General features: G+C 46.1%; 1 protein-coding gene across 1 annotated transcript in view; it reads right to left on the bottom strand.

The window, feature by feature from the left end:
- The window catches only part of XKR4 (XK related 4), a 737,543-nt gene extending 723,332 nt beyond the window's left edge, over positions 1-14,211 (bottom strand). Inside the window, exon 1 of the mRNA XM_086965757.1 lies at positions 13,451-14,211. Within this exon, the coding sequence (XP_086821883.1) occupies positions 13,451-14,211 (761 nt within the window). The remainder of the gene's footprint in view (positions 1-13,450) is intronic.
- Positions 14,212-14,744: the final 533 nt, after the last annotated feature.

Here is a 14,744-nt window from a genome sequence, read left to right as displayed (position 1 = left end):
ACATATAAAATAATATTAACATCGAGTTATTATCATTTTATGTTTCCCTTTTTTTACGCTGTTGAAAAGCAGTGGGGCAACGCTCCTCCGCCTTAGCAGAGGAACCGGCACTGTTTCTAATGCCCCCACTCCCCCCTGGCCTGGACTCAAACTGATGTCTGAGGAGTTCTTCTATAGGCCGGGATGATTTGGTAACAGCGCTTTCAGCTCTCCCAGACTAGCGAATCCAACATGATGGCTGTGACGTCAGAACACTGATGGAGAGTATAGGTGTGCTGGTAACGTCATCATTTTGCACGCACCATTGGCGCTACGGCTCTCGCTCTCAGTGTACGTGCACAAGGATACAGCAGAAATAAACCGGAGGAGTGGCGTCTGACCATATCCGGGGACAGCCTTTTCAGCTTAGGGAGGTGAGGAGTTAGGTAGCACTACAATGAAGCTTTATATCCCCTATCCCATCTGGGGTCGGGACCGTGACGGTCTCTTATCATGGAACAAACCAGGTACAGGTACTGGACGGTTGACCTCCTCCTGCTCTTATCTTTGAAATAATTGATGTCCTTCACAATCAGGTGTTTTAAATGCTTCTGTAAATATTGAACACAGTTGCAGCTGTTTAATTCCTACTGCAGAATATTTAATATAGAAGAATGGGTGGGTGTTGCAGTATGTAGAGACGGTTACTGAGCATACGCATTCTCCCAATTACTTGGTAGACAGTCAACTGAAGGGGTATAGGGAGCTCCAGTCCCCCACCTAATCTCAATATTAAAATTATTAAAATTTATTGGGACTTATCTTACTTTTAGGCCTTGGTTACCAGAGATTGCGTTATTAATGAGCCCGGTGCAAGTGGCATGCAGAAACATCTGTTTCCACAGGCATCACAACTACAAGTGGGTCTATGTTTACTGACCTTTCCTCCCCACTATCCGAATACATTTTTGTCAGGTAAACTGGCAAACTTTAACGGTGGAAATGGGGAAGACTAACAGTAATTGGTATTTCCAGCATCTATTACTTCCTGAAGTCTGAGGTGGTAGATCTTCACAGGTGCGATAAACACCGCATCCTCCACTAACAGCACTGGTAATTGAGGCCATAGCAGCAGGGTGTTAATGACTTTTTTCATTCATTGTCTATTAAGAGACTGCATCTGGAAGATTTTTTTTTTTTTTTTACAAATTGTGATTAAACCAGAACACATAATATCCCATCATTAATATCAAGGATCACCTAATATCCCCATTGAGGATATTATTTTGAGGTCATGCAAGGTAGGTGGTTCGCCTGTGATTTTGGTGAAATGACAAAAAAATGTTATCTTCCTAAGTAAACAGGCAAAAGAGTTCCCGTTATCACTTTTGTAGGATATTCTATTGAATTTCTGTGATATCTGAGATTTGTATTTAGAAAAGGTGCATAAAACACCATGAAATTAAAACGGAATTGAAGAACAGTAGCCGTAAATAGTAAAAGATTTAATTACGAAATAATGACAGAATTCTGCCTTTTTTATTTGTACATTCCAAGAATTTGTCCTTTAAAGGAGAATTGGTCCTTTCAAATCTTCCACCTAATATTTCAGAATTCAGGAGCCAGGCTTTTTTTTACACCCTCAAGCATTTTAAGGTCTGCCAAACAAAAAAATGATTGTCCCTTTTCCCACTGTGACATCATTATTTTGAAGGGGAATTCCATCATGGCCCGGCCATATCCTTGTGGAATTCTCTCTGTATAATTCTCCAGTCCCAACTTGGCTACAGAGTGTGTTGGAAAGGCCTCAGCTTGGGCTTCTTCTGACAGCAGTTTGGCATGGAGAGTCTGACAAACTGTCTCAGTTGAGTTATACACGCGCCTGTCTTTCCTACTCCACTCTATGGCCCATTACAAGGCAGGCGGGTATATGTGTGAGTCTGTGTCCATTACTGCCAGGTGTCTCCGCACAGAAAGACACCTGCTACTTGTTAAACCCCAAGGAATGTGGAATAACTGTTCAGGCCCAGATTTACCCAGGGGCGGCTCCTCCAAGGGGAACAGCGTTTACAACGCAATTTTTACCATGCAGTACCTTTACCATGTAACTTTTACAACGCAAGTCATTACAACGACTTGCGCGGGGGGGCGCTGTAGGATAGGGAATAGTTTAATTTACTATCCAAAACCTTCCCTACTATCCACGGGGACTGGAGTTAGAATAGTAAATTAAACTATTCACTATCCAGCGCCCCCCAATGCAAGTCGCTGTAACGACTTGCATTGTAAAACCTGCGTGGTAAAGGCATGCGTTGTAAAAACATGCGTAGTAACGACATACATCCCTCCTCCATTTGAGCGGAGGAGCATTGCCCCACTTAAAAATCGCCCTTCACCAGCCGAGCATCAGAACGGGGCGGAGCCACTGCTAAGTGACAGCAGCGGAGCGGTGGGTGGGTTGGTATGGCACTGTTTAAAGTGTGCATCTCTTTTTGTCAGGTTGTCTTGAAACGGCCAGACACACATGCACACTTTAAAAGCTCTAAACCAGCCTTTTCGAGATAGCTAGGTTAGAGCAAGCCAAAGCCTCTGGATTGCTGTGGAGGGGCGAGTCAGGCCACTCTCACCAATCCTAAGGCTGCTTTCATGTTGGTGAGAGCAGTCCTAGGATTGGCCAAGGGAGTTACTGCTTCCAGTTCCTGTGCCGAAAGAAGAGGACGTCGCTGAGATCAGGTAAGTTTTATTTTTTATATTATTTTAAGCGTGCACGCAAGCCTGCCCCCACCCTCCCCATAGATGCCCTGCTGCCACTGGTTTTACCCGGGGGGATTCTACATGGAACTCCCATCACAGGGTTTAACGGAGACATTTACTAACCGCTCTGAGCAGGTTGGTAATGTGAGTGAGCCAGAGATCTAGGGAATGTGGGTGAGGGAAGAGAAGGATGTTGTCTTGCAGGGTAGCAGGGCGGGGCTCTACTGGAGCCAATTCTTAATGCAATTTTACCAGCTGGATTTATTTAGCTGGTAAAATCCTCTTTGGTGTTCTCATACCCAGAAAATCTGGGTACAGAACCAACTGCCCACTTATAATCAAACATAGCAGAATTGCATCCAGTGATTCTGCTCCATTCAACTTTTAATGAGGGCCAGTGACTGCCAGCATTCTGAAGCTGGTAGCAGGCAGTACAAGTGCCATATTAAGGCAATGACTAATATAAAATAAAATAGATATCTATGCACAAAATCCAACTTTTCAAGATATTGCAGTTGCTGTTATAAAAAACAAATTTCAAAATACAGTTTTTGCTTATGCCTTTCCCATGCCCTTGCGAATATCTCCAGCGGCAAATTGCAACCTGCCTAATGAATAATAATTAGGCAGTTAATTATATGATTCTCTGTTATTTTCTTGAACGACCTATTAGTACATAGGCTGGTTTGCAAAATAAAATATGGGTTGCAAAAGTATAGCACTTTTTGGCACTACATTCACAGTACATCTGGCCATTTATCTCTTATCCTTCACTCCTTCTGCACCATTGGGCAGTCAGCAGGTAACCAAACGTTGCTCATTTCCTGAGGTACTATTTTATTGATTTACTATTTAGCTCTAATTACATATTTTAATTTAAATTGGAGTACTGTAGTCTGCTGCATAATTACCTGTGGAGCGAAAACTTTGTACAAGAAACTCCATAAGTGAGATAATTAAAGGCCAGATGTACGGCCATTTAATGTTTTGAATCTCCAATTGCGATTTTTTGCGACTCACAATTTTGGGACTCGCAAAATGCGATGTACTAATGTGTCTCAGACACATTTCGCTATTCTGAATGGGGTCGCAAAAGACCTACCTCATCAGTATTCACGAGGCATGTCGCAATTTGTCACCCATTGGGAATGGCCTGTAATCACAGGGATGGTGGCATGCTTGGGCCAGCAGAGACCACAGTGTCTGTGACTGTTTCTTAAATAAAGCCTTTTTTTAATGCAGCCCATTTTCCTTAAAGAAAATGTGATGAATTTAAAAAAAGAAAATGAAAAGTTTCCTTTTCATTTTTTAAGAGTAGGCAGTGATCTGTTGGACCACTGCCTGCTCTTAAAAAATGTTGGCGCCCACATACACAATGGGGAAGGTGTCACTTAGGGACCGGATCCCTTCCCGTTCGTTAATGGGTTACCTCCTCCTTCATAGTCTGTAGAATATAAATGGTTTGCAACGCATTCTGGTTGCAAATCATTCATGGATGCCCCTGCAACTCGCTAATAGGAAGGGACACCCTTAGCATGCCCCTTCCTAATACCGACCCACAGACCCTATTTTGTGAGGCAGTAATAGGTTACCAACTCGCAAAATAGGGTGAGAACATGCTGAAACCCATTTTAGCGGTTGTAAACCGTTTGCGACCGCTGAAAACAGTGGTGCATCTGGCCTTCAACGAGGCGCTAGGCCACTGAGAAACATTTTACGTTATGTTGGGCTCTGTAACATTATTATTATTATTGCTAAATGTATATGGCGCACAGCTACCCGGAGGTTTCCCGGCGCCTATAGACCCACGCCAGAAAGAAAAGGAGAGAACTCTAGTGGTTAAATAGCCACGTTTTTAGGTCTTTGGGCTATAACCTCATTTATTGCTAGATGTGGCTCTTATAATGCCTAATTGGGACTGATTGAGAATGCTTTTATTCATCATTAATTATGTCGAATTTAAGAGTACTTCAGGAGTAAGTTGCACAAACTCTCAGAAAAATGCTTGTAGATCTGGGCCCTTAAGAGCAGAGGGTGGAGGTGGAAGAGACGTCAGAGAGTGAGGGTGGAGAATATGCGGCGCAATGTAGCATGATGGGGCCCTCCCTGCAGAATGTGAAGGGGAGGGGGCCCCTGATTCTCTCATACGTCACGGATATTAATTGGCCTTGGGCGGATGGGGCCTCTCTGAAGTGTTTGGGGGGCCCTTAAGACTTGGGGGCCCCCTTGAACCACAGAGGTTGCAGGGGTCTCCTTTACGCCCCTGAATAAAGTTTCAGCTGTGAGTTAGAAACCAGGAAGCGACAGTAGAAGGAATCGACCCAGAGGGTTGGAGGTAGGGGGAGCAGTGAAATAGGCATCATGGCCTGGCATAGAAATCCCTTAACTTCTGCCCCAGGACGGCAGCAGAGAGGCACTTCATGGTCACTCCTTTTAACCTGCAGATGCCAAAGCTGAATGGAAAGATTAAGAGATGGGCAGCTGTTGGAGGGACGGGACCAGCCTGAAGGTTTTGAAGCGGATGTATGACGGTACAACGCGTGGTATTACCACGCGTACCATTACAACGCAGGTTTTACAATGCAAGTCGTTACAACGACTTGCGTTGGGGGGCGCTGGATAGTGAATAGTTTAATTTACTATTCCAACTCCAGTCCCCGTGGATAATAGGGAAGGTGTTGGATAGTAAATTACACTATTCCCTATCCTAGAGCGTCCGCCAGCGAAAGTTGTTGTAACGACTTTCATTGTAAAACCTGCATTGTAATGGTACCGCGTTGTTAGAGTTTTGTTGTAAAGGATGTTCCCCTTCGAAGCAACCCCCCCCCCCTCTTTCTGTATGCCCATGGGGTTTTCAGCCGCACAGAGACATTTGCATTGATTAGCCCCTTTACTGTGCTGTGTTCACTCCTTCATTCAGTGGCTAGAACTCATCCATATTATTGCCATTATATTTGAGTAACTATGTTGGAATAATATTTACCCTTTCTCTTTTATCATCATATCACATTTGTCTAAAACGTATGATAAAGTAATATTTGAGAGGGTAGTGGGCACATGAAAAGTACATTTTAAGGGATGAAATTCAGGAGCCATAATAGAAACCATGGTTGAAGAAAAGTGATGGTAAATTGGAGCAGGCAAATAAGCAAAAAAGCGTCAGCTGGAGATGGTTGAATGATCGTGATAATTTGGAGTCTTCTGGGTAGCATTCCATTCCATATCTGTAGCTCATCTACTCGATCACAGAATGGCCCAATAATCTACAAATAAGTCTTGCTCCCACTCCGGAGAGCGTAGGACGAGCAAACTACTGGGTCACGCACACTCCGAACGGAAACACAAGGACCCATGTTTCAACCTTGGTGGACCTCAACGGGGAGGTGCAGCCTCTGACCACCTGACCCCGTTCATTAGGGATCCACTCCGGACATGCCAATCTCACTGAAGGAGACCAACAAGTGATGCAGGGGGATGCTTATATTTAGCATAAATACTGGGATGTCATTAGGCGGCACTCTTTTCGAGTGTTCTTTCAGCTTGCCTTCACCAAAACAGAAAAGAACAACCACATGATAGTCAGTTTTGATCACACCCCGGAAGCAGGCTTCCAGTCCAAACCGCCAGTAGCGTAGCTGGGTGGGCGGGCCGCCCTGGGCAGTATTCTTTTTAAGGGCAGCAGAGGTGAGCAAGTCATCTGTTGACTATCAGCCACCCCCCCAACAAGTCATCTGTTGACTATCAGCCACGCCTCCCCCCCGAACAAGTCATCTGTTGACTATCAGCCACGCCCCCCGAACAAGTCATCTGTTGACTATCAGCCACGCCCCCCCTGTACAAGTCATCTGTTGACTATCAGCCACGCCCCCCGAACAAGTCATCTGTTGATTATCAGCCATGCCACCCCAAACAAGTCATCTGTTGACTATCAGCCACGCCCCCCCCCCCCCGAACAAGTCATCTGTTGGCACCCCCCACCAGAACAAGTTGTCTGTCGACCACCACACACCCCTTTCTCTTACCTGCACCGGGTGGCAAACTCAGGGACCACTCCAGGCAGCAATAGGTCTAGCTATGCCAATGCAAACCGCTGAGCCATCCCAACCCTGAAAAAGCAAATTGCTTCAGTAATTATGCCCGCCCCGAACGCTATAGGCAATGGAATGGAATGGTGCTCAGAGGAATCCTCAGTAGTAATGGTTACTGCAGGCATCAACAGGCATCAGTGTGCAGTTCAATAGCATGAGCATACTCATCTGAAAGCATAAAACATGGTGAGGAAATATACTGAGGTGGTGAGGACTGCAGACCCAGAACTGTATAAGCAACAAAGGTCTTATGTTTTAAATAATGCAGTAAAGGGACATGTCCAAAGCTGCAGACATGAAATGAGTAAGGCCAACACCCGGAAGTGACAGAGAATGTAAATCAGCTCAGACTGACTCAGATCAACCGCTTACATTTCACAGGATACTGTTTTTGCCTCAACGCAATTATAATCAACTCAATGAATCGACACTTACTGACAAGCCACATTTCAAAGAAAATGTATAGAGAATCCATTGGGGGCATCTTAGAAGATTAAGTATCCATACATCATGAGGGTCAAATACCACGGAGGCCAGCTGCCTGAGGGCCTGGACAATGACCAGGATACAAGAGAAGTATAAATACCATATTTGTGTTATCAATTGGCCAAACAAGTGTTCGGCTTAGCAGCTGTCAAAATAGTATAATAGACTATTAGCAAAATTTTAAAAAAAGAGTCCTGCTGGAAGGTCATTTCTTCAACATATATCACCATTGACTGATTCAATAAATGACACTGGGGAGAAGAAATGCTGCTTTTGTGACAAACCTTAACTTAGTAAAGCATGTCGTCAGGTGCAACGTGATCATCTAATGCTCACACTGGTTCAAAACGTCTTCATGTGAGATTGTTGTAAAGATCAATACAGTGACCCCTTGCAGTGGGAGGAGATATTCACAACACAACTACTACTAGCAGGGGGAGTGGGACTCAGGTGTGTACTCTGATATGCTTCTGCGAATCAGCCGAAACGTCCATTTGTCTTCATATATGTAATTTCTTCAGCAATGCCCTATGGGTAGGCGCGCATGCATTGCTGAATACCCTGAAACCCACTGTTTAGTTTACTTCCTGTACTGTGAATCTTTAGTGTGAATTCATGAACATTTTAATTAATTTCAAAGCTTTTTAAATTACTTAAAACTTGTACAGAACTTCCAGCCTTGACTCTACAATAAAAGAAGTTTCTTCATTTGATTTTTCAGTGATCAACTATGATATTGAAGCAACATACATTTTAGTGCGAAGAAGAACGTGTTAAAGCTTCCGCCAAAACAGCCTGGCAGGTGAAGTGCCCAAGACAAAATGTCTGAGCATTGCTCTACACTAATGTTAGCAGTTGATAGTGTTGTGTCTACTTGCTTCTTCCTTCTGAAGCACCTCAGTGAGATCTTACCTTTTCTCCCCAAGAAAGTCCATTCCGCTTCGTCTAGGCAATCATACTTAGCCATATGGGCTGCTACAATTCTCTCTTTTTGGGTATGGGCATCGGCCTGGTGAATGAGCTGCCAAGGGTTTAAAATGCAGCGGCCAGACTGGCTCTTTGACTCCACTGGTCTCTTCTGCAGCTTTAAAGACACTTCTCTGGATGTCGGTGGAAAAGAAGAGTTGTTTTATGTATCTGTGTCATGTCTTTAAAGCTATTCACCATAAAGGTCCGGACTATTTGTGGAAGGAAATGATCACCTATGTACCTGCACACTGTTTGTGATCCTCAGAAGCATCGATCATCACCATGCCGTGAAGTAAGCAGGCTTGCTCTGGTGGGAAAGAATTTCCTTGTTAGGGTTGCTATACTTTAGATCGAGCTTCTTTGCACAGTGAGCAGCCTTTACAACGTGGGCATTACCACATGCTGCCATTACTACGCTGCTATTACAACGCAAGTCGTTACAACGACTTTAGCTGGAGCGCGCTGTTGGATAGGGAATAGTTTAATTTTCTATTCCAACACCTTCCCTACTGTAACGTGGGCTGGAGTTGGAATAGAAAATTAAACTATTCAACTATCCAGCGCTTACAGCGCAAGTCGTTGTAACGACTTGCGTTCTAAAAACAGTGTTTTAATGGCACGCGTGGTAATAGCCCGCGTTGTAGTGTCATACAACCCTTTGCACACTCTTCTCAAGGTTCCCTTATTAATGGACTTCAGGAGAGCCCTGAAGACCTGGATCTTCAAGAACCTGGTCTTTCTTCATACTTGTGCGGCCATTTGTTGCTCTGTTTAGTTACACAACACCTCTCGAGGTATTTGCTGCACCTTGAAAATTCCATAATATAGTGTAGAACATCTAAATGTTAAAACATTAAAGTATTTTTGCTCGGGCTCTGGCTACTGGAACCCTTATATCGTCCATTTTTTTGTAAAGCTATAATTATGTGTGCAGAGAGAAAGTCATTTTTGAGTCAGCCCCTTCAGCCAGTTTTTATGGTTTGCGATTGTGTGGATAGGTTGGAGATCAAGGCTGTCGCATTTGAGGATAGTTCCATTACCCCTTATTGAGTCACATTCGATTTTGGCAATGGGGCTCAAGTAGTCCTCCTGTTAGACTAAAGTCAGTGTGTGCGCTTTGATGTATTTACTTTACTGACAAAATAACATTTTAATTGTTGGTTTATGGCTTTTTGAATTGTGAGCGCTTGCGGTTTGGATGTCTTAACCTGTTGAAAAGGCACAGTGCTATTCACTGATTGTGTTTGTTAATACTTTTGTTTTAGATCACTGTTATGATAACGTTTTTCAATTTACTGTAAGTTATTCTGTTCACAAAGCGTAGATGTGAACCGTATAGGCTTATGATTGTTACAAAGCCGTATCATCGCTTTTGATTGTTACAAAGCTGTATCATCGCTTTTTGTTGATAAGGTTCAGATTCAATCTAATTCATTTTGTCCTGGGAGACCACCAACAATGGGGCAAACCAGCTGATTCCCCACCATGTTCATGTGACAACTTGTCGACACAAGACACCCTTCACCTAATTATGTTTTGTGAAAATTTTTCTGAGGCACGAAATAAATTCTTGTTGCCCATATTACGAGAAGCGGGGTTCCTACAGGTGAGGCCTGCACTGCTACATTTGCAACTGTTGAACAGTGTGCGGGTCATCTTTAGTGTAGCCAGTTTTCTGGTGGCTGCAGCAAGAGTAAAGAACAAAAGAACAATACATATGAATTGAACTCCTGCCCCACAATCATGGAACTGATGACATTATACATTTTTATTGTATTTTAATAGTAGTTTTTAGGCTATTTGGAGACATTTTGGACTGTTTTCCCATGAATTATGTAATATAAATAGTGTATATACATGAATGTCTGTAAATATATGCCTGTTTATTTTAATTGTATATATATTTTTATCTATTTTGTATGTATGTATTGCTGCTTCTTTTATGATTTTAATTAATTGAAATAAAGAGTTTTGACTGACTGACTGACTGGATTTCTTAAAAGTGCAATAAAATACTGGCCCATTGTTAAACTTAACAACTATGTGACATATTGTTCTGTATACCTCTTTGTGTAACTGCTTACAACACAAACTTCATCTTCTTACTCCTTTTCATAATACTTTTCTGTGAGGGCACAGCTTAAATCTAATGTACACGTTATATATATTTCTGTAGTCCAATATTTTGCCTCTTTATGGTATTTTCTTTCCAGGACTTATGAGGGCAAAATATACAAAGTAGTTAAACTATTATCAAACACTACGAAAAATCCAGACCCATTGGCCATTTTCAAGCATGTATATATCTAAATGCAGTGTTTAGGAATGCTTTACTTTTAACATTAATTTAGGAAAGTGAAGTCGTTGGAATTCCTTCAATACCAGAATATAATGTGTTCTCCTTTTTATCAGTCAGAACCTGCAGAACAGTTTAAGTTTAATTAAACAATTGTATTGTGAACATTCTCCCGGGCTGCACAAAAGTAACTTTACTCATAAGCCAATCCATTATTGTTTCAAGCCTAAAGGCAATTTAAGGGCTTTTCAATTACAAACTGCTTTTAGATCTTGCTACTTACATGGAGGGTAGAACAAATGCACCAGACGTACTGGGACTGCCCCAAAAACATGCATTTGCTACTTTTCAAGAATGGTTATTTTTCCCCAGAACTAAAAGTCAAACAAATAGCAGAATACAACTCTATTCAAGTCTGTGTTGAATATGGAAATCGAAATTGATTCATGCTGCAGTGCCCTATGTGGCACACTGCATTCTGGAAACTGTCACTGGATCTGCTAGGTTGACTGGAGAAATATTCTGAGTCAATGACAGTGGTTGAACAAATCCACAATCCGTGCTGTGGCTCTGATAGAGGGTCCAGTCACAAGAGGGTGGCCAGTATTCCCCTTGTGCTTTCTTCGCCTGATTCCTCTCCCACTTGCAGACTATGATCTGGCCTGGACATAAGGCACACAATTAGGGCTTTTCGGTATTGGGGTCTGCCTCTAGTATTAATATTTCAATACCGAGGGGGGCATGATTCATAAATAGGTCTGACATCTGGCCACAACTGTACTACCACACGTGAATTCCAGAAATTCACAAAAACTTTCAAGAGTCACACGCTTTCAGAACTCATGAAAAAGTTTGTGAATTATAACCCACAACAACGTGAAGGAGTTTCTGTGTGCCTTATTTTACAGAGTTTACCTCTGCCCTTGTGGGAAGCCCCTCTCACGAGAGTGATTATACTATTCAGTCTATTTTTCCCACGCTTTCCATGGCAACCCAACCACGACCACCCACTATCTGTCCCTGGAGCAGACTTTACAGGCACCTAGTATTGCACCATCAGGTAATATTACACATTATGAGTGGAAGTGTACCTTTTGGGAATCCCTTGCACTCATAAATGAAGCCGGTGATCAAGTTGAACTTACACATGCAAATGTCTTTGCGATTCAGCCCAGATTGCACATGCACACAGAACTCATTTTAAAATGTTTTGTAAACCAGGACATCACCTTAACAACAATCTCCTTCTCTGATAAAGCCAGGACTCTTTTTAAAACGTGGCACCAAGTTGTGTGAGGTTTATTTTACAGAAATCACGAGCAGATTCCCTACAACAAATTACACCTCCCCCCACCCTCCTATGCCTGAACCCATCCATCAGCACTCGTCAATTCGGTCGGCAGAATAATAACGTAATAACTGCCTCCTTGTATACGAACATCCTTGCACCAAGGGGCGTTTCTGCCAAAGCTGTAGGTTAATCAGAAGTAGAAGCTGGCATTGAAATTCAAATGTGACCTCATCCTTACAGTTTGCGAACATGTGGTTACTATAAATACAGAGTGTGAGGAGAGGGAAAGGAGTGTGTGCAGAAGAGATGGGGTTTGTTCCTATCTTAGGGAGACACAGATATTGTTCCAGAGAGCTGCTTGCCTCGGATAATCCCGGCATTAACACAAGATTGTGTTTGCGTTCGTTTTGAATATCTTAAGAAGTGTATTGGGAAGTGACATCATTCCACTGCATAAAAACACTTATTCAGAGAGACAACCGATTAACCACACTCTGCAGCAAAGCAAGGCTGAGCTTCAGTCAACAGCCTCTGCCTGGAAGGAGGGCTAGGACAAGAGAAGTGTTGACTCCCGAGAGTGAGGGCAAACTCCAGTCAAGTATGCTTTTTCCCAACCATAACCCATCTATCATACACTGTGAAGCATTGATTACTACAGTGCAAAGGTAAAACGCCACACAATAAGGCTAGTCCAGCCTGGCTTATGACATCACACCTCCCTGCCTCCCAGAATCCGTGCCACGGCCACTCTACAGAGGGAACCAGCGGGGGGCTTCCACGCCAGGGGTGTTTACGGAGACTTCGCCTCGCTGCGCGCACTGAATCCCTTGTGCGCTCATTAAATACTTTTGGTCGGTTCTCCACATGAAAAATGAGCATGCCAAGCACCACATGTGCGCATCTGCTGACTGAAATGTGCAACGTAATGCCATTGTGAAGTGAGGGGCGGGGCTTCATGGCCGACTCGAAGCGAGGCTCCGCCTTTTGTGAATGATGACCCCCCCGCCCGCCTCTCCCCGCACTGAACAATGACAATAAACCGCAGCTTAGTCTCGACGTATGGGGGTATCTGCATATACTATGAAGGTAAATGTGGAGGGGGGCAGGCCACGGTGCTGTCAAACACAAACCAGAGTGGACGGTGGCGCGAGAGCCCGTGCAATGCAGCCTAACTTACTCCACGAGGCGAGGAGAGGGTCACTACCACAGCTGTACGTGCAGACTTTTTGGCAAAGAGAGCATCGACGCAAATTCAGCAGACAACCCCGCTGCCTACTTTTTAGGCTCCATGAAGTACAGTATAGAACTGGTCACCATACTACAGCTGATGCCAGAGCCCCCAGGCACACCATTCACAGCTGTATCGCACCGTGCTCATGGAGCAGTAGGCATCAGTGGGCACATTAAAGGGCGCCCAGCACACATGGGGCCATCCACCAAAAGACGTGCACTATGTCATGTTATACTATATACACATTACTTGGAACACAGGGTGCCAGAAGCACTGCCCATACACATGTACAGATGTGTGGCACAGTCGGCATGGCCAGATAGTACCAGGGCAGGGCACCTAGATGGGTCGCTTACCTCCAAAGCTGGCCCAGCTGCAGGATGTGGACGAGTGACTGCACCAGCCAGATGCAGAAGGCGCAGGAGGTGGAGCGCCCCCGGGCGGTGGTGGCGGCGGCCCCGGCCCCTCCCGGGGCAGCAGCGGGGGCGCTCTTGCTGGCCGTGGAGGCTTGCCTCTGCGGGGTGGCCGGCCTCACGGGCTCCTCCCCGGCCGCCGCCTTGCCCGCTTCCCCCGGCTGGGTTTGCTGCTGCGCCGCCGGCGGCTGCTGTCCGCTGTCCTCGGTGCTGAAGTCGCTGGCGAACCATCGGAAGCTGAAGAGCTGCACGGACAGCGAGCCCAGCGCCACGAAGAAGAGCGTCAGTCCGAACCACCAGCGCTGCCCGCGCCGGTAGTAGTCCAGCGAGAGCCACACGTCCGTGCCCACGTCGGCCAGGTAGACCAGGGCGGCGGCCAGCACCCACAGGCAGTCCCAGGGAGAGTAGCGCCGTTGCCGCCGGCCGCCCCCAGGCCGCAGGCAGAGCGAGGCGGAGGGCGCCGGGCCCCGGATCTCACGCCCGGCTCCGCTGCTGGATGCACCGCCGCTGCCCCCGCCGCCGCAGCAGCCGCCGCCGCCCTCCGAGCAGCCCGGGCTGGCCCCGGCCGCGCCCGCCTCCTCGTCCCCGGGCAGCGCGGCGCCCGCCAGGCCCTGCACCGAGCCCGAGTGCTCGGAATTCTGCAGGGGCGTGAAAGCCACGTCGCTCTTCTTCATCTTCAGCAGCCCGTCTGACTTCGCGGCCATGATGAATCCTCTGCCCCCCTCCCTCCCCCCGAGCACGCGGAGAGAGCCTCCTCTAGCTGACACCTTTCCCTCCTAGCGCCCTCCCTCCGATCAGCATCCCCCCGCGCAGCGCTGCCCCCTCTGCCGCCGCCGCTGCCGCCGGAGGCTGGCTGCTGCCGCCAGCTGGAGCGCCGCCCGCCCGACTGCAGAGCGCCCAGCACCCTCCTCCCCCTCCCCGGACCACATCCCTCCCCGGCGGACGGGAGAAGGGATGACCTCATCCTTTCACTCCCTCTCCCGGTGCAGGGAGGGAGGGGCGCGCAATCTCTGCTCTAGGAGGAGAGCCGGCTCCCTATCACTGGGTACCGGAGGCAGGGACTGAAGACAGCGGGGACCGCGAGCTCGCATCCACCAGCTGCCTGAGCGAGAGGAGCTGTCCACGAGAAACGACCCGGGCCGAACCCCCATGCACAGCTGAGAACCTTCAGCGTGGTGTAAATGCCCCCGTGCGCTGCAACACTTTTAAAGAAAATAATTTCCTGAAACGCTGGCTT

The sequence above is a fragment of the Lissotriton vulgaris genome, chromosome 4_1 (assembly GCF_964263255.1).
Source record: "Lissotriton vulgaris chromosome 4_1, aLisVul1.2, whole genome shotgun sequence".
In the NCBI taxonomy this organism is placed as follows: Eukaryota; Metazoa; Chordata; class Amphibia; order Caudata; family Salamandridae; genus Lissotriton; species Lissotriton vulgaris.
Note: the sequence above shows the minus strand (reverse complement) of the source record. Positions and strands in the feature narration are given on the sequence as shown.